Source organism: Tetranychus urticae, chromosome 3 (genome assembly GCF_039701765.1).
Source record: "Tetranychus urticae isolate SD_2017Ah chromosome 3, NJAU_TeUrti_SD_1.0, whole genome shotgun sequence".
Lineage (NCBI taxonomy): Eukaryota > Metazoa > Arthropoda > Arachnida > Trombidiformes > Tetranychidae > Tetranychus > Tetranychus urticae.
In genome coordinates, this window is record NC_142960.1 from 4719223 (window position 1) to 4743726 (window position 24504).

Consider the following 24504-nt stretch of genomic DNA (forward strand, 5'->3'; position numbering starts at 1 on the left):
TTGTTGAAATTTCTGAGACTAATTAGTTGGTGGTTGTCCAGATTGAAGACATAATTTCAACTTTAAAGGAATCATTTCTATTAATCAATGATTCGAAGCCCTAAAATAATTAAGTCTTGAAGTTTTATATTGCTATTACAACTTGAATGAGAATTGCGTTAATGATTACATGATAAGAGTGTTATCAAGCCTAAGAGATTTAATAAGCTCATCAACCTTTGAGATCAAACAATGTCAGCATTTGATAAGCCAATGATTAATGCGACCATTTTTTAAATTTTACTGCTTGAACAGTTGTTTATAAATTCAATTGAATGAACCTCTGTGAAAAATTTAAGGTAAGATCGGTCTTATTGGTTGTTTTGATATCTATTTTGTGTTGATTAATTCTGAAGTAATTGAGGCAAATAATTTGAATTCAAAGATTCCATCAGAAGTAAATTATCATTTTAGACTCATAAAATTAGAAAGCTTGGTTAAGTTTCTGGTTCGTTTTAAAAGGAAAGTTGGATTAGTTGTACTTTCCTGATTTTTCTTGAAGATGTTATTAAGATTAATCAATATTGTTTGGGTGGCATTTGATAGCAATCTGTCAATTAAATAATGAAAATCTAATTTTTACTCATAATGTCAATTTCAAGCTCTTTAAATGAATGATTTTCAGATACCGAGATTTGATACTATTTTGTTCTGTTGAAGCTACAACATGTGTGTTGATAGATACTTATCGACTTCTAGATCCGAATCCTGTTTCTTGTTGTTTATGATCAAGCTCTGTTTTTCTATTGCTTTCCGATGACTTTTCTTGATTAATTGTAAAGTTTGCTTTTATTTATTTTATGCAATTCATTGTTTGTTCATAATTCTCAGTGTATTATGGACGGGAAGGAATATGATTTTACAGTGTTTGGTGCAACCGGCTACACAGGTAAATACGTTTTCCGTAACCTACTTCTTTGGCAAGAGATTGAAAAGGTTCCTCGGAGGGTTGCCATAGCGGGAAGGAATAAAGTTAAATTGGAATCACTGGTTAAAGAAACTGCTCTCCAATTGGATAAAAATCTTGACTCTATTGGCTTAATCATTGCTGATGTTGAGAATGAGGAAAGTTTAATGTCGATGTGTAAAAAGACAAGGGTCATTCTCAATGCTTGCGGACCTTATATTCTTTATGGTGAACAAGTTGTCAAAGCATGTATTCAGGTAAATGAAATTACAGACACAAAATTTCTTAATCTGATTTTTTTACCTGTACCTCATCTATATTTTCACTTATCATGAGCTGTCTTCTCTAAACACATTATCTCTAGTTATGTCCACAGTTACCGTTTTGTTATAAGCTACAGAACTTATGAGATAGATTACCTTATTCGCTATTGTTTGTTCACTAGGTTTCCAATGAATTTATAATCTAATTGGGATGAAGATGTTGCTTCAATATCTATTGAGTCGTAATAAAATTTAGATCGATTTTTTTTATCATCGATATCAATTGTAATATATTCTAATTTGCTTTTCATTCCTTTTTTTGTAGAAAAAAACTCACATGGTTGATATTTCTGGTGAACCACAGTATCTTGAAGGAATACAATTAAAATATCACGAAGCAGCTCGTAGAGCTGGAGTTTATATCATAGGATCTTGTGGTTATGATGCTATTCCAGCAGAAATCGGAACTGATTATTTAAAACAAAAATTTGCTCCTGGAAGGCTTAATCAAGTGGAAGGATTTTTAAAATCTAAACCAGGAAAACATGGTATTACTCTAAACTATGGATCTTTACATTCTCTCGTTGAAACCTTCACCTATCTTAATCAATTAACGGAAGTCAGACAAAGATATCAAAGTCAACTTTTCACTAAGACCCCACCGAGTCCAAAATATCCAATAAAGCTTAAATTCTTACCATGGAAGAATGAAGAACTGGGAGGTTGGTGTGTACCTCTTCCTCTCAGTGATCGTGATATTGTTTCAAATAGCCAGAGATGGTTTTATGAATACCATAATGAAAAGCCCGTACAATTCGAGGAATATATTGTGGTACCTAAAATTTATCATGCAATCATTTTGACTCTTGGAATGTTATACTTCAATTTTCTCATCTATTTCAATTGCACTCGCAAACTTTTACTCAAATATCCAAAATTCTTCACAATTGGATATTTCTCCAAAGAAGGACCTACCCGACGGCAACTTGAAGATATTTCGTTTACCTTTCAGTGTGTTGGTAAAGGCTGGAATACGCCATGTAAAGGTGATGAATACGATCATCCTCCGAACAAAACTATAAGTTGTCTTATATTCGGACCAGATCCCGGTTACGAAACAACTTCCCGTTGCCTTATACAGGCCGGTTTAACAGTCTTAGAAGAAAGCAAAAAGATGCCATTTGAAGGAGGATGTTTGACTCCTGCTTTCGCTTTCCGAAATACATCTCTTCGTCAAAGATTGAATCGTCATGCAGTCTCTTATGAGATAATTGGTTGAAAGGAAATCAACTTTAAAGATATAACTCAAACAATCAAGCGCTCAGTCAAATAAACCACGCATCAATCTAATCAATCAAATAATATTATTGATCGGGTCAAGATATGAAAACTTTGATTCCATTTTTCAAGATTCTGGAAAACCGTGAATATTTGGTTAAATTTTTGATTTATCCAATTGTATTGTAAGACTAGCAAATATGTTAAAATATATAAGACAAATTCCATAACATGCATAAGTTACAATAATACTTTTAATGGATATCTCTAAAATGAGGTGCAAATTTTGTGAGCAGTTAATATAACAAAATTACATTGTGTATGTGAAAAGTTGATTATGAGTTATTTCTTCACTTCAAGTGTCGTTAGAGATTCTTAGGCCAACATGATTTCAGATAAAAAATGGCTGATCAAGTGTACAAAACGAGGAAAGTCGGTTCCTGGAATACCTTGAGATAATAATACTGAGAGATAATCACCCACCAAAGGTAAAAATGGTAACCTCCATAAATCCAGAGTGTGAAGAATGAATATATAGCATATGACTATTAAAAAAAATGAAAAGTACGATGTTATTACTGAAGCAATTTGAATAATCTTCAAGTACTTTGTTATGAAAAATACTTACAAAATATCTGTATCGATAGATGAGAAATAAACCTGTGAAGAAAACTCCAAGTAACTCAACTAGGGTGCAAATTATCCAGAATAGATACAGAAATCTTATTTCCTGAATAGAGAAAAGTAAATTCAATTAATATAGAAAATTTAAATTCCCAAGAAAACATGAAATGAAGAAAATTACCTTTTTAATTCCAAGGTACAACAGGAATGAAAAAAATATGAAGCAGACACAATAAATAATACCAAATGTTGCAAATGGTTTGATGGATTTGTCCATATGAAAGAAAGGTGAAGCAACATCATCAGATCTTCCTCCTCTTAATAAATCAGCACAATAAAACATTACCACGAAATGAAGGAAGGCAGTGTAGAATGCAATCAATTTGGAACCACATTCTAGACTAATACAATTAGACTTTTTAACTGTAAAACAAGGAGCAAAACACCTTTTCACTAAAAACATCATTTTCAACTTGTGACTGGCAGGAAATTATGATGATAGATCTTTTAAGGAAAATAAACACTAAATGTAATTTGCTAATAGATTAGAAACCTTTTAAATTATAGAAAATTTAATATAAAATCAAAATCATAAATCTAATAAAATAAAGAAACTATATTTGGTATGTAAGTAAATAGCAAACAGATCACAACTGAATAAACTCTCTTTAGATGACGATTGATCCTCAACGACAATCCTTTGGCATTACTTATGGACGGATTATGGGGTTAATCAGTAAATTGATAAAATTACTTTAAAATTCACATAATCAATAATTGTTTTATATTCAAGAAATGTTGAAGTTATCTTCCGTTGAAAATATTTTTGTTTAAGGTGGGTCCGGGTAATGTTAGCGGGATAAACTGCAGTTAAAATGGTTACCTAAGTGATTTTTGTTGTTATTTTAAACTGACAGTGTCAAGTTGACAGTTCAGCATTGACCTGATTTCATCGAAGTCTTATTTGTTCATTGTTTATTATTAAACTCTGAAATAATGATTTTCAAAGATCTTCCTCGTAATTCATTGATATAAAAAAAATCAACTTTTTTATTATCACTTATGAGTTTAGCCTATTATAAGACTTTCGAATATATCGTATTTAAAAGCGATTTTTGATCTATTCTTATGCTACACTACTTGGAATAAACTTTTTAATTAGAGGAAAATTGTTAAATTATAACATAATTTCAGTCACATGTTTGTAAATTGTGTGATTTTGACAATTGAGCTGAATTGATTAATTTACTGCAATATTGAAACGGGCCCTAATATTGAGATATGATACATGAGATATGAAAGGTGAGACAAGCTTGTTGAAGCAAAAAAGGACTTTAGTTGATCAACTATACTTAATGCTCAAAAAATTAAACAATTGAATGAATTAACAATTGTAGAATCAGTGAAACGACGAGTCAACCTACAATGACATCATCCCGACTCCGATGAGGATGAGCTTGGTGAGGGTGACAGTGAAACAAGTGAACAGGACGGATACAATTTAGAATGGTGCTTTGAATTTTTTCATGGGGATAACATTGACAAAGATAAGATAAAGGCAGAACAAACAATCGAGGTAACAACTAGAGTGATGAAAGCCTTAGCCATATTAATTAATCAAGAAAAGTCAAACGCACTTAATTATGGTCGTATTAGAGTCGACAAAATAATAGCAATAGAAGAGACCATCAAGATGAATAAAATAATACCCAAAGAAAAAAGTTCGATTATTAAATTATTGACTAATTGTAAAAGGACATTTTGCAGAAGCTGAATACAACTTGATAAATGAAAATTAAAAACAAAAAAAACTACATTTTTCATTTATAAACATAAGGTTGACTGTACCGCCAATTAGGTGTAAACTTTTGTAACCAACACTAGATGGAATTGTTTGTAATCCTTTTCCGCCCCAACTATTTGTTTATGCTTATGCATATAAAATTTGTTGGTTTTTAGATTATTTGTTAGTTTTTTTGATTGTAGTTTACAGTTATTTTTTATAGTTTAATTTTCGGCTGATTAATTCATTGGTGCGATCAGGAATACGATCAACCATGAGTGATCTCTTCGAATTGATCCAAAATGATATTCCTGAAGGGAGGCAGAATCTTCAAGACAACCATTCCAATCTTGAATTAGTTGCCAAATACTGTGAAGATAATTATTTCAGAGTGAGTTGAATATTTTGAATTCTAGTGGCCTTTTTCTGGTGCCTTCGTAATCCACTTTTGTATCTCTAATTTACTCATATGATGTTTCTGTCTTTTGCAACTCGTAGGCCGAAGATAAAAGAGCTGCTCTTGAGGAGACCAAAAATTATACTACTCAATCTTTGGCTAGTGTAGCTTATCAGATAAATACTCTGGCTTATAATTTAATTCATATGCTGGATCTTCAAGGGTCACAGTTAGCAGAGATGGAATCTCAAATTAACCATATTAACCAGACGGTAAACATTCACAAGGAAAAAGTTGCAAGACGAGAAATCGGAGTTTTAACAGTTAACAAGGCAACTTACCGTCAACATAAAATATTGGTTCCAGCCAATCCTGAAAGACCAGTAAAATATACAAGGAAACCAATTGATTATTCAATTTTGGATGATATTGGTCATGGAGTTAAGATTGTTTCTAATGCTCCAAGAACCAAACGTATGTCAGGCTCAAACCAATTAAATGGATCCAATTCTATGACATTAGGTAGAGCAGGTACTGCACCTACCACAAAACCACCCACACCACCTGGAACTCTACGAGGTAGTGGAAGTTTGTCAAGATCATCTAAAGAATATCGAACTCCCGCTCCTCCTGTCGCCCCTCCACAAGTTCCAAGTAATTATGCTCCAAATTATCCAATTGGTCACCCCAAAGGTCCTGACAGTGCGAGAAGAGGTAGTGGTTATTCAACTCTTCCAGTCAATATGGCCCATTCAGGAGGACAAATTTCAGCTGCAATGCAAGCAATGCAAATTCAAGACCAATATCAACAACAATTACACCAATCTGTTCATCCATCTCAGGCTCAACATCTTCTTCTACAACAGAAACCCGGTGAACAAACTTATCAACAAACCGCAACATATAGTCAACCTCCACAACCCAATTCACAACAGGTTAGCATTTTAAATATTTTGCTTTTGTTCACCATCTCTCATTTATTAGTAAATATCAACCTATTAGACCTTTCTGTTTCATTTTTCGTTGACAAGATTTTGTTCAAAAATCTGAAAAGATTAATATTATTTGAATCACTTGACAATTACTATCTATCATCTCTCCTTGATAATTCTAATAGTCCATTTCCTTAGGATTATCTAATATGCAGCTAGCTCAACAAAATCTATGTTTATGATTAATGATATCATTCCTCCTCCCTTTTAGAATACTATGCAAAGGAGAATTTATCAAGAGAGACCAATGGTAAATCATCGATTCGTCATTCATCTCGTTTCAATCTTATCTATTGCATCACAACTCATTTTTTCTTTCATCTACAGGGAATCGTGCCACCTTCTCCAACTCCACCTCTTCCACCTCCTCCTCCTGTCTCTCAAGATATGGCTTCCAACCGCGATTCCTTGCCTGAGCCTCCACCATTGATGCACCAGACGTCAAATTCTGGAAACGGTACGAATGTTGGCATTTTTTGTCGATCCTATAGAATTTTTTAGTGGGTCTAGTTATATTAAGAATACCCAAAATATTAGGATTTTGACTCACCATTCACGTTGGATTGAGTTCCTATCTAAACTTCATAGTAGATTGAATTTTCGCATCAGAATATATCTGCACTATTTTATCAAAAAATTTTGTTTAATCATTTATTATCTTTTTCAGTGTCACCTCCTCTTCCTCCACCTCCTCCAATTGACGAGGCCATGTATAATCACGATTCAATCGACCCTAACGATTGGGTTCCTAAAAGTTATCTAGAGAAAGGTGAGATCATTACACTAACAAGTTATCGTTCATTTTGTTAAAATCTTTTTTCTTAATTTTTTAGTTATTGCTGTTTATGATTACATTGCTGCAAGAGATGATGAATTATCATTTTCTGAAAATTCTGTCATTTACGTGATCAAAAAGAATGAAGATGGTTGGTATGAAGGAGTAATGGATGGAATAACTGGTTTATTTCCTGGAAACTATGTTGAGCCCTGTTTATAAGAGAAACATCGAAGTCATTGTAAATTAATTTAAATATGAACTGAGGACGATCTAATTTTTTTCATCATTTCCTGATTCAAATTTTCTAATTTTTTTCAACTTTAAATGTTATCTCCAACCAAATTGAATCTTCTCTATAGCCCGAAATCGCAAGCAATGACAACATTTATTTGACCTTTTATTTTTTAATTCAAATTGCCAATCTCTTGTAACCATGAAGAGCATAATCATTTTTAGATTTTTAGATTAATTTCTGGTAGATCATCACATTTCTGTGTTTATGTTCAAATTAACCATTCACATCTCTTGTTGATTATATTTTGTAAAGCCCATGAAATGTTGATTTTTTCCTTGCATATCTCTTGATTAAAGGGTCATGATGAAGCGCCATATGAGTTAAACAACCTTTGAATTGCATTTAATTCATACAAGATTGAATATGCGAGAACCAAGCCCTAGATTTAATCTAACTTATTAAAATTAAATGATGGGAAAATGTAGCTTTTAGTTGAATGAAAAGGATTTGGAGCAAGCATTTTCGTTGAATCTTGAAGCTCAGATTTCCATGACGAAAATCGGCAAAAGCTGCTCTATCGACGGTTCGATGATCCCCTGACCATCAAATAATGAATAATATACAAGAAATTCTTTTTAATTGAATTAATCTTTTAATTCTATGAACAATTATTAAACAAGAAAAACATGAAAAGTTAAGAGAACACTGAGAACCGCTTAAACAATCCGCTATCTTTGTTTATCAATGCTGATTCAACATCTTTTATAGATGGTAACAATTTAAGGTTTCCTAAAGCTGCTAAAGAAACTTTACTTTTTAGCATACGATCTGCAACTCTAAATATATCATCTTCGGTGACATTATTAATTGCTTCAATAAAGAAATGAGGTGGTCTTCGATGTCCATTTGCCAACACTTGTCGGGCTATGTCTTCGAATACAACAGGGCGAGCTTCAAGATTCATAAGTAGCATCGACTGTAATTGTGTTTTAGCTCTTTTTAGTTCTGTTGGAGAAATTCTTGATGTCATTCCAATAGACTCGTTTACAATTACGTTAACTAATTCCCTGAGTTGGGAAGGGTGCGAGCTAGCATGGATGCAGAATACACCTGCATCACTATAAGCATGATTGTAAGCAGTGGCGTTAAACATCCAATGGTGTCGATTAAGAACATTTGTATATAGTCTTGTATACATTCCTTTACCTGGTCCGCCAGCTGAAAAAGAACCTCCACCACCCATCATCATGTTAAGAACACAAATTGGAATAAAGTCTTCCATCAGTTGATGAGAACAGCTTTCAAATCCCAAAACTATATGTGCTAATTCTGGAAGATCAGCAAAACCTTGATTAACGGTAGACAAATCACGGTTTAAAGTTGCGAGTCCACCCGTATACTGAGCCATAGATTGGTCCAGCTCAATTTTTTTAAGCTGGATAATATGTTCATCGGTTTCCCATACAGGTTTAGTATCGACAAAATATTTGTGAGCCATGTCAACGAACTTATCATGATCAACTCCAACACCAGCTAAAACTATACGATCTGGCGTGTGGTAAGTTTTGATATAAGACATTAATACGTCTTTGGTGATTTTATCAAGATTTTCGGGAGGACAGAGTCTGGGTAGTCCTAAAGTATTTGCGTCAAATGCTGCTTTATGTATTAATTCTAGCAGAGTTTGTTCTTGATCTGGTCTCATTGCATGATCTTGCAATTCAAATTGAATAGTTTGTCTGGCTGCTTCTAATTCATTATCCAGTATATTTGGAGAGTAAACAGCTTCTGAAATAATTTTTAATGCTGCATCTAAACCACGTGAGTCGATGGATGCTGCATAAATCAAAGTATCTCTTGATCCTTGACAATCACAGATACCTCCATGTTTCTCCAAGTCTCTCCAGATCGCTTCTCTAGAGCCATAACTAGCAGTTGATTGAAATGATAACTTTTCCAAGAAATGTGAAACTCCAGAATGTATGTTGGATTCATATCTAGATCCCGAATTAATTATCACACCAACAGTACAGAATTGTCCAAATCTCGGTTGAGAAGCGACTCGCAGGCCATTTCCAAGTGTAGTTACTTTTGTTTCATTAGCTTCATCTCTAGCAGGTGGATAAATGATTTTTGGAAAATCTAGAAATTTCAAATACAAGTTAAAAAGAGTATCCCAAGAAAAACAAGTTGATGAAAATTACCCACCTGGTATTGGTTCTGAAAGCTTGAGTTTGTTTAATGTACCGGAGTTTTCAGAGGCTGATGAATCTGAAGAAACAGAGTTTTTAAAACGAATAGGTTGCCTAAAATACGGATATTTTTGGAAAAAAAGACATCCTCGTTGAAGTAATTTGGTCATTGAATTGACAGAAGATTATACTTTACAGATCAATTTGAACACTTGATAATATCAAGTTGATGAAATTGAAAGCATAAACACAAAAAAATGTGCAATTCCTATGAATTGTTGCTAGGTTACATCAACTTGCATTAAAAGCAAATTTTCTTGCATCAACTGACATTAGTCAAAAAGTAAAAAGATTTAATTGAAAGAACTAATATCAAAATCTTACGTTCAGTGATTTCTCGATATGAATTATTACATCAAATAACTGAAAAATCAATGTTGGAAGGTTAGAAATGCTTAAATTACTCAAATAATTTTTTTATCAGCTTGTATTTGGCGCTGCATTTGCTAGGCATTATACTTACTGTCAGCTGATATTTTAGTGCTAACGGAAAAAAACAAAGCTTAATTTAATGCAAAGTTGTAATATCAAGTAAATTCAGGAAAAGAACAATTAAGTGAATCATCGATTATTCCTTTGAAATTTTTAAACGTTTATTTACAATTAATTGACATTGTCTGTTCGTTCTGAAAATGACCTCCTCTCTAGATCAAGCGTGGAATCTAATAACAAAAACTCCTTCTTGGTTTGGACAGGCAGATTTTAACAAGAAAGAAGTTGAGGAAGCAATTAGGATAATTTCAATCAATGGGCTTTTACAAATTTCTCAAGAATGGTATTTATCGTCTTTTCGTGATCACATATTGACAAACATTTGTCCATCGTTTTGGGCGCATTTTAAAAAAGCGTCTGAAGATGAAACTGAGCCGTGTTCTTTATTTCAAGTTTTTGATGCTTTCAAATATCTTCATACTTCGTGTGGTCTTTGGTTGGATAACCAATTAATTCGAGGATTGTTTGTTAATCAATGTGATACTTTAGATGATTTTCGCAAAAAGATGAAATACTTAATTAAATCGTTACTTTTCTTCAAAATTGAACAAATCTTCAACGCTTACATCTTAACTGTTTATACTTATGGATTTAAAGTTTCAAAATCACTCAATCCTTTTTCTTTGGATGAAAATTCTGATAAAGATGAAAGTCAAGAGATGGACTCAAGTGGTAATCTAGAAGGAGAATGCATGATTTGCAAAGAAATTCTGTCTTCAGTTGATTCTTCTAGTTATAAAGATATGATTCTATCAACTGACGAAAACCGAATGGATGATGGCGATGATGACAGAACATGTCATTGTCAATTCATAATGAAATTATTTATTGAAATGAATGACGCTCTTCGAGATTTAGACCTGTTAGACGAAATCAGTGGTGATGCTGTCGCCTCAGTTATCCATAATCATATCGAGGCATATGTTATTGAAAAGTGTAAAAAGAGTTTTGAGGAATCGTTCCTCAAAAAATTAGAAGTTTGGATCCGTAATGTTATTTTTAAATGGCGTCGATTAGTTTTTGGTGATAATCAAGCTTTAATAACCAAGGCATCCGATGAAAGATTAATGCATTTTATGCATGAAACTTATGCTCAAATGAGAACAAGCCAAATGTTTGATATAATCATCGAATATCCTGACTCAGAACCTGCCCTTGAAGACTTGAAAGAATGTCTTGGAAAATGTCATGGAACTCGTACTAAAGTTATCAATTCTATAAAAGATTCATTCGAAGCTCGTCTTCTTCATCCGGGAGTTACTACAAATGATATTCTCACGGCATACATACAAACGATCAAAGCTCTTAAGGTTCTTGACCCAAGTGGTGTCATTTTGGAAATAGTTTGTGATCCAATCAAAAAATATCTCAAAAGTCGTGAAGATACTGTGCGATGCATCATCACAGCTTTAACTGATGAAAGTTCTGAACTTGTGCCCGAGCTTGCTAAGGATGTTTCTCAAACAATTGACGACGTAGCCACCATGACTGATGACGAATTAATTGGTAAAAATTGGAAATCTTGGAAACCAGATCCAGTAGATGCTGGTTGTCTTGGTCGCTCTAAATCAGTCCGTCAGTTTGACATAGTTAGCATTTTGGTGAATGTTTATGAAAGTAAAGATCTTTTTGTTGAGGAATATCAAAGACTATTGGCTCAAAGGTTTTTGCACAATTTTGAATGTAACGTAGATCACGAAAGGAGAAACCTTGAACTTTTAACTCTTCGTTTCGGTGAATCTGATTTACATTCTTGTGAAGTTATGCTTCAAGATATTTCATCTTCCAAAAGAATAGACAATCGAATAAATGCTGGTGAAATTGAAGCACACCACTGGACTCATTTTCCAATTAAATGTCTTATTTTGTCTGCTCAATTTTGGCCCGATAAATTAGGATTGAATCCAAATGAAGAAGCTAATAAGCTAAAACTGCCGCCTCCGGTTCAAGAGTCGATAAAAACGTATACTCAAGCTTTCGAAACCATCAAAGGAAGTCGTACGTTGAACTGGTTACCTCCTTTAGGATCAGTCGATCTCGAATTAGATTTTGGTTCTCCAGATAAGAAACAATCGTTCACTGTGTCGCCGATTCATGCTGCCATTATTTGGCAGTTTCAAGAAAAAGAATCTTGGAATCTATCCGAGCTTAGTCAAAGTCTTTCAGTTTCTACGGCTTTATTGAGAAGAAAAATAAGCTTCTGGCAAAACAAAGGAATCATCAGAGAACTTTCAGGCGATCGTTTTGTTTTAATTGACAACCAAACTCAATCGTGTATAGCTCAAAGTGAATTCCTTCTCAGTGAAAGTGATGATGACGAGGATTATGAAGATGAATCATTACAAGAGTCAAATAATGCTGGATCTGCTAGTGGACAAGATGTTGGAGAAAACAAACATAAAGTTTATTGGCAATTCATTGAAAATATGTTGACCAATTTAAATTCACTTTCTCTTGAAAGGATAAGATCAATGTTCAACATGTTTGCTTGTCCAAATGGATCAAGTGAGCAACCTTTAACCATCCAGCAACTTCGAAACTTCCTCGAAACAAAAGTTAAAGAACATAAGTTAGTCTTTAGCAATGGCCAATATAGACTTGCCTAAAAATCATCGTTTTCCATGCATCTCAATCAATTCGCACCTTATTGTAAAATACTGAATTTGCTCAACTCTTTATAATTCTATGAAGATATTTATGCATTTAAACGTCACTTCTTTTTATTAAATTTTTTATTTTTTCAAATTAATGTTTTCAATTTACTAACCTACATGTCAAATAGAAAAGAATGAGTAAACTTCAAAAATGAAAAGGGCTTAAAATAAAATTGAACGATCATTTATTTAACCAATGGATTTAAATCTAAATTAGATCATCTTCTAGATTTTCTTGGCATTTACAACGTTTTTATAGATTTTACGTTTCAATAGATTTTAAATTCTATGAATTCATGGATCCAAAAATTGCTAGAAACAAAGAGCCTTTTTCAGAATAATATTTTTGGCTGTGTATTTAGTAAAATATTTTATGCTTTGACTTTTGATAATCTATCACCAACATCTCTCCAATTGATTACATTCCAGATAGCTTTAACATAATCAGGTCTCACATTTTTGTATTGCAAATAATAAGCATGTTCCCAAACATCGATACCGAGCAAAGGAATCAAACCTATAGGATTTAATGAGAAAGCGAATGCAAAATTAATCAAAAAACTCTTTATAACTTCAAATGCTAAATTTAGCTTGATTTGGATTCAGTATAATACAAACCAGTTGTTGCTTGAAGAGGATCTTGATTTGGACAAGAGGCGACTTGAAGGTTTTTGTTGACTGGATTATAGCCTAACCAAGCCCAGCCAGAGCCTTGAACACCGACAGCAGCAGCGTTCATAAGTGATTTAAGGTTATCAAATGATCCAAAGGATGACTTGATTGAATCCAATAAAAGACCTTCAGGCTGTCCACCTCCATTGGGTGATAAATTTTGCCAAAAGATCGAATGATTAATATGTCCGCCACCATTGAATCGTAAAGCCGGTCCCAAACTGATGGCAGTAGCAACATCATTCTTTGATAAAGCCTCTGCGAGTTTCTCTTCGGCGATGTTCAAATTAGTAACGTAAGCAGCATGATGTTTGGTATAATGTAATTGCATTATTTCAGCAGAAATGGTTGGTTCCAAGGCATTGAAATCATATGGTAAATCAGGTAATTTGTGTACACCACTTGAAGTTTGAGTAAATCCATTACGAACAAGCCTGCATATAATAAATTACTCAGGTGTTATTAGGATTCACGAATTATTTAACATTTGACAAAGGATGAAATTAAATTATAATGACATCTTACCCACTTAGGACATTAGATTTAACTAAATTAGTTAACTTAAACATGATTTAAACAGAAATTCACTTAACAAAACAGACTTCAAGCAGAGTATGATTTCCAAGCATAGGCAGACTGTCAGTTGCTAAGAACTCAAGGTAACCTTGGAGGTCTCTTCAAAAACTTCATCAGTTGAGATCAAATTTTTTACCACATCGATTATTTAAACCAAGAGCTATTTTCATCGGACAAATTCAACTTGAAAAAACGGAATTACAATTCTTCATCTATTTATCATAATACAGTAATAAAAAATTTACATTTTCATGCATTGAAATACAAGAATTATGTGTATCTGTAGAGTCAATTAAATTTGATTATGTATGCTTTTAATTTTTCATCTTTTCTTACAATTATTTGTTAGCTTTTGGCCAATAATTCACAAATAAAATGAAATTTTGTGATTTTGCTTTTAACCTTTTCGACCAGAATCAACAAAACCAAAATCCTCGGTAGATAATATTTTGAATTGCTGATATAGCTTGAAATGAATGATTAAACCCAGTTTCCATCAATTTTTAGGTATTCCAGCTACAATGTGATCCTCAATGCCACATTCATTGACACCACGACGTATCTTGAAGTAACCTAAAAAGATTGATACAAATACAGAGATAAGTATTGTCTCCTTTTTTGGATAAATTGATTGATAAATTGATTTGATGTACCTTTATCCCCCCAATCAGTATTCCAGGAATTAGCAACCAGCCAATATGGTACACCTGTCTCAATTCCCCAACCTAAAATCCTGACTGCGTGGCCACCCAAAGTGACATTAGAGTGTCGCTGATAGACTCCTAAGGGAAGAAGCAATAGACAGTTTTTAAATCATTGTCGATAGATGCTAAATACTTACCTGATTTGTAGTTAGCAAAATCGCTATAAACTATATAACCAGCTGTAACTGGACCATTTCTTAAAATTTCCGATTGAATTTGAGATACATTTGCTACAATTTTATAGCTGTTCAAACCGTAATGTTTATCTTCAAGATAGGTTTTACGGTAGTTGGATTGGCATTGGACTTCACATGCAGGAGTTATTTCATCGGTACAGTTAGGTCTTGGTCCGATTGCATGATGTTCACACGGAGCAATTTTATAAGGTTTACAACCAGTACCATTGAATAAACCACCAGTGACAACACCTTCTTCAACCCAATATTGATATGCTGCCTCAATGTAGCCACCATTACAACCATAACCACAATCAATGCAACAAGATAAAATATCCTCAGGAGACAATATAACTTTGACTCTTCCATTTGACTTGATACAGGTTCGATCAGACATTGCTTCGGCTGACCCAAAAGCCCAACACGATCCACAGCCTCCTTGATCACGAATAAATGAGATTGAAGGACAATGAGGCCAAGCACTTCGAGCATCAAAAGTTTTTGGTATATAAGGTTCAACCTCAACTTCAATCCTGCCAAACTCATCACTTGATCTTTCCAATCTTTTAACGCCACATAACTTGGCAATTTCATCAATTGTATAACCATCGAAGTTTTTACCAGCCTAAATACAAATAAACATTGTGATTAGTAAATTTGGCGATAACAAAATCCACGTCTTAGCTATTGATTTGGTTGAGATTAACTTACTTTCCATGTTGTGTTTAGAGAGTTTATTTTGTTTACCATTAAATCAGATAAAGGATCAATATCTGGACTTAAAATGGCCCGTTTTTGACACAGAACAAAGGTTATCAAACAGGCACAGAATATAATAATCTTCATGGTGAAATTATTATAGTAAATGAGGGTAATTTACCTTTATGATCATTTGGCTAAATAGAAGTTATTTTATCAAAATTAATTTCGCAAGGCACTTCTTAAACGTTTCCATCTACTAATCATAATCAATCAGATATAAGAATCCCTCTTAATAAGCATTTTATCCCATAACTTTAACTTGAGCCAATTTGTAGAAATACTTTAAATGTTACTTGAAAAAGTGGATTGCTAGACATTTTTTATAATACAAGTAAGATTAAAAGTGACAGAAACATTTAAATCAGAAACATTGAAACAATGAATTTATGATTCTCATCGCCATTCAAGATTATTGTCATGATGAGAAAAGTTTCTCTTTTGATTGAGTCAACAACAGTTGAAATCAAATCATGAGAGAATCTATTGCTTATTTCAATTTCCTTGCTACATTGTGAATATATTATAATGTAATATATTTGTGTGATTATTGATTTATTTCATGTAATAAGTTTTGATGGTTTCAACTCAAAATAAGAGACTTACATATTCAATAGAAACTGTTAACATTTATCAATTCTTGCCGAGCAACTATTGAAGATGCTACTAGAGTTACTGATGACATTAAGGATTGAGAAATATTGAACGTCTTTGATTTAAAGATTTTTTATTGAATTTGTGTTTACATTAGCATTTTAAAACAACGATTAACCAAGCAATTAAGTTTTCTTAACGTTGATTCATATAAAATTTGTGCTTCAACACTTAAAATGGAATTGAAAATGGATAGTAAGGATGGGCAGAATAAGTAGAGATTGGAACTGCTCTCCAATTACGGTTGAAACTATTGATTGTAGCGATTTCTTCTGGAGCCAATTTGAAATCGAAAATATTAATATTCTCTGCAATTCGACTAGTAGTGACACTTTTGGGAATAACAATTAGACCACGTTGATTAGCATATCTAAGCAAAACTTGAGCTGATGTTTTTCCGTGTTTCTGGGCAATCTCTTTGACTTTAGGGTCATCAAGAAGTGATGGCTCCCCTGGTTGAGCCCATGGTCTATCAGGTGAACCCAGTGGACTGTATGCTGTAACAGCAATACCATTTTTACGGCAAAAATCAATCAATGGTTCCTGAGTCAAGTAAGGATGAATTTCAATTTGGTTCATCACTGGTTTGATTTCACAATTGCTGAGAATTCGTTTGATTTGTTCAGAGTTGAAGTTTGAAATACCAATAGACTTGGCTAATCCAGCTTTGTGAACATCTTCCATACCTTTCCATGTTTCAAGATAGTCAACATCAGAAGGAATAATATTTCCTTCAGCATCTTTTGGAAACAATTCACCTCCTTCTTGAATACCCATTGGCCAATGGACTAGATACAAATCGAGGTAATCAAGACCAAGATTTTTCAAAGATTGTTTACAGCATTCAGTTACTTTAGCTCGAGAGTGATACGAGTTCCAACATTTAGATGTAATGAAAACATCTTCACGTTTTAAAGCACCGGATCCAAACACTTCCTTCAAAGCTTGGCCAACTTCGTCTTCATTTTGGTAAACCAAAGCACAATCAATATGACGATATCCAGCTTCCAATAAAGCAAACTTAACAGCGTTTTTCACTTCACCAGGCTTAGATTTCCAGGTTCCTAAACCGAAAACAGGAATCTGATTTCCATCAGATAAAGTCCATTTCGTTGCCTTTTCTGCTACAACCATGTTTACGATGAGTTTATATCTGGAAAGAGAATAAAATTTATAATGAAATTGACAAAAGATATACAAATTTGCTATTCACAATGTAAATCAAAAGTTGAAACTTACTGAGAATGAGCTTTAACGGTTCTAGATTATTCTGTTTTATCCTTCAAACTTTATCAGACAATTATCAAGAAGCAGTTAACAGAACTGGGGATTCTTCTTACCACAAGTGCCTTTAATTAACTAGAATAGACACCTTTACTTCATCTTTTTATATACATGTTTAACTAATCATGTTTCCATGGTTTTGAATAGTGAAAGTAGTGGTGGTAGTGATAGAGAAAGATTGACTTTCAAAGAAGATAACTAATACAAATTATCATTGATTTGGGTAAAAAAAGATGATTTATGACTTGAAACGGTCCCAATAAATGTAGCAAGGTGACATTTACAGTTTCATTTTAAAATGGTCCTCAGATAATTTTTACCTTAATTTGTCAGTTTAATTTGTCATTTGTAATTGAAATTAAACGTGACTTAATCATGTATTTAGATCAATAAATGCTTGAATGGTGATGGGAATCACCATTCAAGATTATTATCCTGTCGAGAAAAGTTTATCTATTGATTGATCCCCTACTGAGTCAACAAGCAACAGTTTAAATTCAAATTACAAGTGAATCTATTGATTGCTTATTTGAATTTCCTTGCTACATTGTGAATGTCTATTTGTGTAACTATTGATTTTATCGGATAGGGTTTGATGATTGAAACTCAAAATAACGAAACAAACTTTCAAATTCAATAAAAACAGTTCAACATTTATCAATTCCTATCAATAATCAGTTAGATTTAATGGGTAAAAATATCAAGTAGAAGTCGCTTGACGATTTAAAAATGATACAAAAAATCAAGACTTATTAATACATTGTTTAAATTGTTACTTGCCGCATCCTTATGTTAAAAGCTTAAGGATGTAACAATTTGAAATTGGCGTTGATTGTTAATCAATTATCCTTGAAAACCAATGAGTTTATATGTTAATAAATAATGATAAATGTTTCATTAAAGCAGATAGATAACCTTGAGTCGGAATAATTATGCCATGTCCATAATAATTAACAGCTCACATTTTAATCAACTCATCAAACAACAGATGAAGTAGTAGAGTCGTTGATTGATCTCAACTCGATCCAATTGACAAGATAGACCTCTCATGATAGCTATTATAACAGATGGAATCAACAACAACATCTAACCACAGAATATTTGTATTGATAAAAGATTGATTTTCAGTTTGAGCGAAGCGAAGACCATGGACCAAAAATCCACATTTGCACCGATGTAACTCAAGAATCACAAAACGTATCACCTTCAAACTTGACAATATCAATGTTTTAATAGGCGTTTTTAAACCTCTGTTTAGGTACTTAAAGTGTAAAACAAACTTGAAAATCCCTTTTTGAATCTTTTTGAGTCTAACATATTGAAAAACCAAACGCTCGTTCAGACTGCGCTGGCTTCAAGCTGATCTGAGCTTTTAACCGAATCAAGAAGATTGAAACTCATTCTAGTATCTTTTAACCTTCACTCGATTTTCCCCTTTTCCCGTGTTCATCAATTTAATGATTATTTTCTTGTCTTCTTTTGAAATGATCATGTCAAATGAAAACTTAGTTAAAGCAAATAAAATTTGAGTTGATCAAAAAAGCAAAATACGTTGAATAATAATTTAGGGAATCGATTTTTGAAATCAATGAAACAGACAAACGAAAGTCTAAACAATGTTAACCTTCTGATAATTTTGTCAAATGAAAATGAAACAGTAACGCTGGCCAGTTTTTTGAGCAATTATGACAAGTATTGTTCCTGAATCAGTCGACAGTACGTTGACAAAAATTGAAACTCCGGACGAAAAGGAAGAAATTAATTCATCTGGTGAGGGCAATATTGAATCCCATATTAACTGTGAAGTGAACGAAGAGGAAAACGACCAAATTAATCAAGTTGAAAGGAATAACATTATTAATGAGCGTGAAAGCAATAAGATGACCTCACCAAGAATATTTGACGTGTTAAAGATAACACCAGACAAGGGTTCAACAAATGGTTTAATCAATGGAACAGCCTATGATACCGCTGATCATCATTACGCACCACAAAATCATTCAGGAACCATTGAAGTTTCGATGGAAGAATCGAAAAGCTTTACAATTTCTTGGAACCAATTGACTTATCGTGTGAAAATGTCCACTTTTGAAAAGGTAATCAACAAAATACGTGGGATTAAGTATACTACAGATTCACGGACCATCTTACGATCAGTACAGGGATCATTTTCTGGTGGCATGTTGACTGCTCTTATGGGTCCAAGTGGTGCTGGTAAATCTACTTTACTTGAGTGCATCGCTGGAATGAGGATAAAGGGTTTAGAGGGTAAAATAAGGTGTGTTGGTCGTGACAAAATATCCATTGCATTCATTCCGCAACATGATCATCTGTATGGCTTGTTAACTGTCCGTGAAGCTTTGATGTATGCTTCGGAGCTTCAACATTCACGTAAAATAAACGGTGTTAAAACAAATTTGAGCAAAACTGAACACATGAATATTGTTGAATCGATACTTCGCCAGCTTAACCTAGATACTTGTGCAGACACGAAAATTGAGCGAATCAGTGGAGGCCAATTGAAACGAGTGTCCATTGCTCAGGAACTGGTTTCTCGTCCGGACATATTGATCATGGATGAGCCAACATCTGGTTTGGATTCATCAACGTGTTATCAATTAATGGAAATGTTGTCTGATTTAACCTCATCATCACCCATTGCCATTGTTATGACCATTCATCAGCCATCGGCAAAGGTGTTCAACATGTTTCACAAGGTTTACATGTTATCCCGGATTGGTAAATTTATTTACGAGGGTTCACCTGATGGTGTTGTTGCAGCACTGGGTCTGGTTAACATTAACTGTTCACAATTTTATAATCCAGCTGATTTACTTGTTGAAGTAGCGTCAGGTGATTATGGAACTGAGGTTATACACTCAATGGCAGCCAATGTGGACAACAGTCAAAACAATTCAAATTCCGGGCCAACTTGGTTAGCTCGTTCACTACCATTAATCAATTCACATGGTGGAGAAGTGACCAAATTATCACCAATTGAAGAATCAGAAGATTTATCATCACTAAATGCATGTCGTGTTCGTCCAGTTGCTCCATTCACTAAACACTTTTTAATCCTTTTATCAAGACAATTCTTGGTAATGGTTCGTGATCCCTTATTAGGTGTATTACGTTTCGTGTTTGCTTTTAACATAGCATTAACCCTTGGAACACTTTATAGAGGTATCGGCGTTTACGATGGCTGTACACCAGATATAAGTGGTAAAGCTGACTTGGATCATATAGATGAAGTTAAAGACGCCATAGAGGAGCAAGTAAGATCAACTCAAGATAACATTGGATCATTGTATTTCTTATTACTCTACTCTTGTCTTGCTAATCTAATGCCAATGGCTGTTGCTATTCCAATGGAGATTAAAATATTTGCTAAAGAAAGGTACAACGGCTGGTACAAGACAAGCTCATATTACATGGCTAAAGGAATAGCCGAGGTACCATTCATCATGGGAACCAACTTGGTTGTTGTAACGCTACAATTCCTTCTCACTAGTCAACCCTGGTCCAGATATTTTGATACACTTCTAGTCTATTTCCTTGTCTCTATAGTCGCACAAACTCATGGGATTATGTGTGGTGCTTTTCTCATGAATAATATTGTCGCCTCGGTGTTTACAGCTCCAAATACAACAGTTCCACTCATTCTTTTCTCTGGTTTCTTTATTCGTCAAAAGGCTATGCCAATTATTTTCCGTTATGCTTCTTATTGTTCATATTTACGGTTTGGTTTTGAAGGATTCATGACTGCGATGTTTGGTTTTAACAGGTAAATAATTTATTCATATTATGCTCAAAAATAACAATTTTGCTGAAAATTGTAACTTTACTATGAAAGGTTTTTGCCTTAGGCTTTCAAAGTGTATTTAATTTCAATAAGTATTACATTTTTATTAAATTTGTCTGATTTATATCTGAGTTCTAGCGTACTCAAATGTAAAATCGATTTTTGTTATGATTTTAAGTGTAGTTAATAATTGATTATTCACGTCTATCTTACCAAACTTAAATGGTTGTTCAGGATTCAAATCAGTTTTTGTATTTGCCTGTTTAAGTTACTTATATTTTTGACATGATTTTATGTCTCAATTATTATAAGAGTTATGACAATTAAATTCAAGGACAATGATGTTAGTTCTATGATTTTAAATCTGCATGATAATCAATAGTTTATCATGTTTCCGTGATCAGTTTAAAATCAACTGAGAAAGCTCAATCTTTACCCAGTGAGTAACATTACCTGCTATAGTTGGTTACGAGACTTAAAAATAAGACCAACCTTAAATATTAACATATTTGTGATTGGAATTGTCTTGGAAATAGAAAAATATTAAATAATCAATTTTAATCAGACCTTACATTAATGTTTTCCGCATTATCTTCATTATTATTTGGCATTGATTGCAGTGAGAAAATAGAATCTATCATTTCCATTGAAATAAAATGAGGTAACCCCTGAAATAACGATTACTATCTACTGTTATGTAATAATGTCACAAAACCGAGTTTATTCACGATTACCTTTCTCCTGTTTCTTGTCTAATAGATGTGACCCTAAGCTAACTCGAGCAATGGTCAATGCTCGTAATCAGTTGGGATTTTTCTTGAATACAATGTTCAGGATGGCTCGATTTGCACTTGCTGAAAGTAATGATGAACCAGAAGATTTAAGATTGAAAAACCAAACCAATGACTTGACTCGTAATATCTTACATGGTATTGGTGGACGTTGGTTCAATGATGAGAACCAATCTGGAGCAATGGCCTATTATGATTTAGATGATTCCCATTTTTCTAGATCCATTTATGCACTCATAATAACTCTTGTTATTGGACGTGTTCTTACTTACTACATTCTCAAGTGGAGAGGCAATTTGCAAAAATAATGACCAAAATAACTAGTTGTTCTAGAATCATGACCATTCCTCAAATGTTTAAGTTAAACAGATAATTAACCTTGAGTTAGAATAATTTATGTTATGCCCACAATAATTAACAGCTCACATTTTGAATCGAGTCATTAAAGCAACAGGTGAAGTAGAAGAATCATTGATTGACATTCCTTTAGAAACATCTCAATTGACAAGATTGAGCTCTTACAATATGTGTTTATAACAGATGGAATAAGCAACAATATCTAAACACAGAATTTCCGTATAAATAGAAGATTAATATTTTTGCAAAAAAATTAGACATTGATGATGAAAAGGCTAGATCTTAACCGTTTTATCAATATGTGACTAGAGGTTTTGTAAGGCATACTAGACGCCTGTCTAGACTAATTACTCACAGGCAATTGTGGGAAACAACAGTACATAAAGCGTTAAAAAATAGAAGAGAGCTTGAACTTATTGGTAAGACAGAAACTGTGAGAAAAAAAGATAAGACTCTAATAAACCAATATTTTTGCTTTGCTTTCGTACTTTATTAGATTATTATCATTAATAAATGATTTTGGAACATATTGAATGTTGAAACATTTAAAATTATTTCATTTCAATTCAATTGATTTTATGTCATTTGATTTAGAATGGGATATTGAATGGATAAAGTGGGTGACTCTTGTGTTCTTCCAATCCACAAGCTCGCCAATTCTTGTTAAATCCAAAGATGGTTTCCATTTCTTCCTTTGATAATTCAAAATCGAAAACTTTGATATTTTCAGCGATTCTTGCAGGTGTAACACTCTTTGGGATAGTAATGAGATTTCGTTGAACAGCAAATCGAAGTAATACTTGAGCTGGAGTCTTGTTATGGGCTTCAGCGATTTTCTTTATGGCTGGTTCTTCAAATAAAGATGGATCTTCTGGTTTAGCCCATGGTCGATCAGGTGAGCCAAGTGGACTGTAAGCTGTTATAGTAATGTCACGTTTTTGACAAAACTCGACAAGCTCTTTCTGAGTTAGATAAGGATGAACTTCAATTTGATTGTTAACAGGTTTAACGGAGCAATTGGCAAGAATTTTTTCAATCTGCTCTGAATTAAAGTTGGAAACACCAATTGATTTTGTTAAACCAGCTTTATGGACGTCTTCCATACCTTGCCATGTTTCGACAATGTCAATATCAGAATAAGTGCTTGGGAAAAGCTCACCACCTTCAGCATAGCCCATTGGCCAATGAACTAAGTAAAGATCAAGATATTCCAAACCGAGTTTAGACAAAGTAGTCTTGATTCCTTCGGTTACTTTAGCACGAGAATGATAAGTGTTCCAACATTTGGATGTAATGAAAACATCTTCACGTTTTAAAGCTCCGGATTCAAACACTTCCTTCAAAGCTTGACCGATTTCATCTTCATTCTGGTAAACCAAAGCACAATCAATATGGCGATATCCACCTTCCAACAGAGCATATTTAACAGCTTCCTTAACTTCTCCAGGCTTCGATTTCCAGGTTCCTAAACCAAAAAGTGGCATAGTATTTCCATTGTTCAAAGTTAATTTAGTTCCGATCTCTGGTTTGGCCATTTTGTTCCTGTAGAGATTAAATAATTACATTAAGAAAAGGTTGTTATTCAGATCTTTGATCACTTAATAAACAATCAATTTATTAACAGTCATAAAATAAAACTTACTCAGAAACAGAATTAATAGTTTTCTAGGATTGTTAGAAAAGATTAGAGTTAAATTGAAAATGAAGAGTCTTGATTAGGTACAAGAGTAGTTAATAACTGCAATAAAAAGTGGATCGACTAAAGTTTCCAACGAAGCACAACTGACGACTAAACTGCATCCGCTATTTTTATTGGTTTACATCGAGTATACATTACATGAGTTAAACACAAGAGGGCGCTAGACTCAAAAATTTTGTTAATTTTGTTCAGATTATTTCATCCTGCGATCCTGAACTATGCTGATTAAACCGTATCTCATCTTTTTTAATGTAGTCACTTATAACAGTTAAACTCCTCCTTTAACCTTGTCGAGGTCCTAGTCCCTTGAGGATTTAAAATGGGGATTTCCCATTG

At 33.4% G+C, this 24504-nt stretch overlaps 10 protein-coding genes across 11 annotated transcripts; 4 read left to right on the forward strand and 6 right to left on the reverse strand.

The window, feature by feature from the left end:
* Positions 1 to 770: 770 nt before the first annotated feature.
* Positions 771 to 2719, forward strand: LOC107371754 (saccharopine dehydrogenase-like oxidoreductase). Its single transcript, XM_015939909.3, has 2 exons — positions 771 to 1203; positions 1535 to 2719. The coding sequence occupies exons 1-2, from the start codon at positions 877 to 879 to the stop codon at positions 2486 to 2488; spliced, it is 1281 nt and encodes a 426-aa protein (XP_015795395.1). The 5' UTR covers positions 771 to 876; the 3' UTR covers positions 2489 to 2719.
* A 4-nt stretch (positions 2720 to 2723) lies between these two features.
* On the reverse strand, positions 2724 to 3931 carry LOC107371755 (uncharacterized). Its single transcript, XM_089269432.1, has 3 exons — positions 3293 to 3931; positions 3116 to 3217; positions 2724 to 3032 (listed from the first exon to the last, which is right to left on the reverse strand). Exons 1-3 carry the CDS (start codon positions 3575 to 3577, stop codon positions 2898 to 2900), a joined length of 522 nt encoding a protein of 173 aa, XP_089125558.1. The 5' UTR covers positions 3578 to 3931; the 3' UTR covers positions 2724 to 2897.
* Positions 3932 to 5051: 1120 nt separating this feature from the next.
* On the forward strand, positions 5052 to 7684 carry Abi (tyrosine kinase Abl). Of its 2 annotated transcripts, XM_015939933.3 has the most exons (6): positions 5052 to 5285; positions 5393 to 6226; positions 6495 to 6533; positions 6611 to 6740; positions 6951 to 7052; positions 7117 to 7684. In XM_015939933.3, exons 1-6 carry the CDS (start codon positions 5169 to 5171, stop codon positions 7278 to 7280), a joined length of 1386 nt encoding a protein of 461 aa, XP_015795419.1. In that variant the 5' UTR covers positions 5052 to 5168; the 3' UTR covers positions 7281 to 7684. The 2 variants fall into 2 exon arrangements, with proteins under 2 accessions (XP_015795419.1, XP_015795420.1); XM_015939934.3 differs by lacking the exon at positions 6495 to 6533.
* A 241-nt stretch (positions 7685 to 7925) lies between these two features.
* Positions 7926 to 9703, reverse strand: LOC107371790 (mitochondrial-processing peptidase subunit alpha). Its single transcript, XM_015939954.3, has 2 exons — positions 9505 to 9703; positions 7926 to 9438 (listed from the first exon to the last, which is right to left on the reverse strand). Exons 1-2 carry the CDS (start codon positions 9656 to 9658, stop codon positions 7991 to 7993), a joined length of 1602 nt encoding a protein of 533 aa, XP_015795440.2. The 5' UTR covers positions 9659 to 9703; the 3' UTR covers positions 7926 to 7990.
* Positions 9704 to 10031: 328 nt separating this feature from the next.
* On the forward strand, positions 10032 to 12785 carry mr (anaphase promoting complex subunit morula). The gene has a single exon (XM_015939573.3). The coding sequence runs from the start codon at positions 10181 to 10183 to the stop codon at positions 12644 to 12646; it is 2466 nt and encodes an 821-aa protein (XP_015795059.2). The 5' UTR covers positions 10032 to 10180; the 3' UTR covers positions 12647 to 12785.
* Positions 12786 to 12856: 71 nt separating this feature from the next.
* Positions 12857 to 13972, reverse strand: Sod2 (superoxide dismutase 2). Its single transcript, XM_015939576.3, has 3 exons — positions 13892 to 13972; positions 13313 to 13800; positions 12857 to 13211 (listed from the first exon to the last, which is right to left on the reverse strand). Exons 1-3 carry the CDS (start codon positions 13933 to 13935, stop codon positions 13066 to 13068), a joined length of 678 nt encoding a protein of 225 aa, XP_015795062.1. The 5' UTR covers positions 13936 to 13972; the 3' UTR covers positions 12857 to 13065.
* A 262-nt stretch (positions 13973 to 14234) lies between these two features.
* Positions 14235 to 15725, reverse strand: LOC107371482 (cathepsin B). The gene is made up of 4 exons (XM_015939574.2): positions 15534 to 15725; positions 14784 to 15447; positions 14596 to 14724; positions 14235 to 14515 (listed from the first exon to the last, which is right to left on the reverse strand). The coding sequence occupies exons 1-4, from the start codon at positions 15666 to 15668 to the stop codon at positions 14439 to 14441; spliced, it is 1005 nt and encodes a 334-aa protein (XP_015795060.1). The 5' UTR covers positions 15669 to 15725; the 3' UTR covers positions 14235 to 14438.
* A 564-nt stretch (positions 15726 to 16289) lies between these two features.
* On the reverse strand, positions 16290 to 17587 carry LOC107371551 (aldo-keto reductase family 1 member B1). Its single transcript, XM_015939673.2, has 2 exons — positions 17475 to 17587; positions 16290 to 17388 (listed from the first exon to the last, which is right to left on the reverse strand). Exon 2 carries the CDS (start codon positions 17367 to 17369, stop codon positions 16407 to 16409), a length of 963 nt encoding a protein of 320 aa, XP_015795159.2. The 5' UTR covers positions 17370 to 17388; positions 17475 to 17587; the 3' UTR covers positions 16290 to 16406.
* Positions 17588 to 19053: 1466 nt separating this feature from the next.
* On the forward strand, positions 19054 to 22580 carry LOC107371550 (ATP-binding cassette sub-family G member 1-like). Its single transcript, XM_015939672.3, has 2 exons — positions 19054 to 21303; positions 22081 to 22580. The coding sequence occupies exons 1-2, from the start codon at positions 19205 to 19207 to the stop codon at positions 22418 to 22420; spliced, it is 2439 nt and encodes an 812-aa protein (XP_015795158.2). The 5' UTR covers positions 19054 to 19204; the 3' UTR covers positions 22421 to 22580.
* Positions 22581 to 22937: 357 nt separating this feature from the next.
* LOC107371552 (aldo-keto reductase family 1 member B1) lies at positions 22938 to 24243 on the reverse strand. The gene is made up of 2 exons (XM_015939674.3): positions 24112 to 24243; positions 22938 to 24011 (listed from the first exon to the last, which is right to left on the reverse strand). The coding sequence occupies exon 2, from the start codon at positions 24002 to 24004 to the stop codon at positions 23060 to 23062; it is 945 nt and encodes a 314-aa protein (XP_015795160.2). The 5' UTR covers positions 24005 to 24011; positions 24112 to 24243; the 3' UTR covers positions 22938 to 23059.
* Between the last annotated feature and the right edge of the window lie 261 nt (positions 24244 to 24504).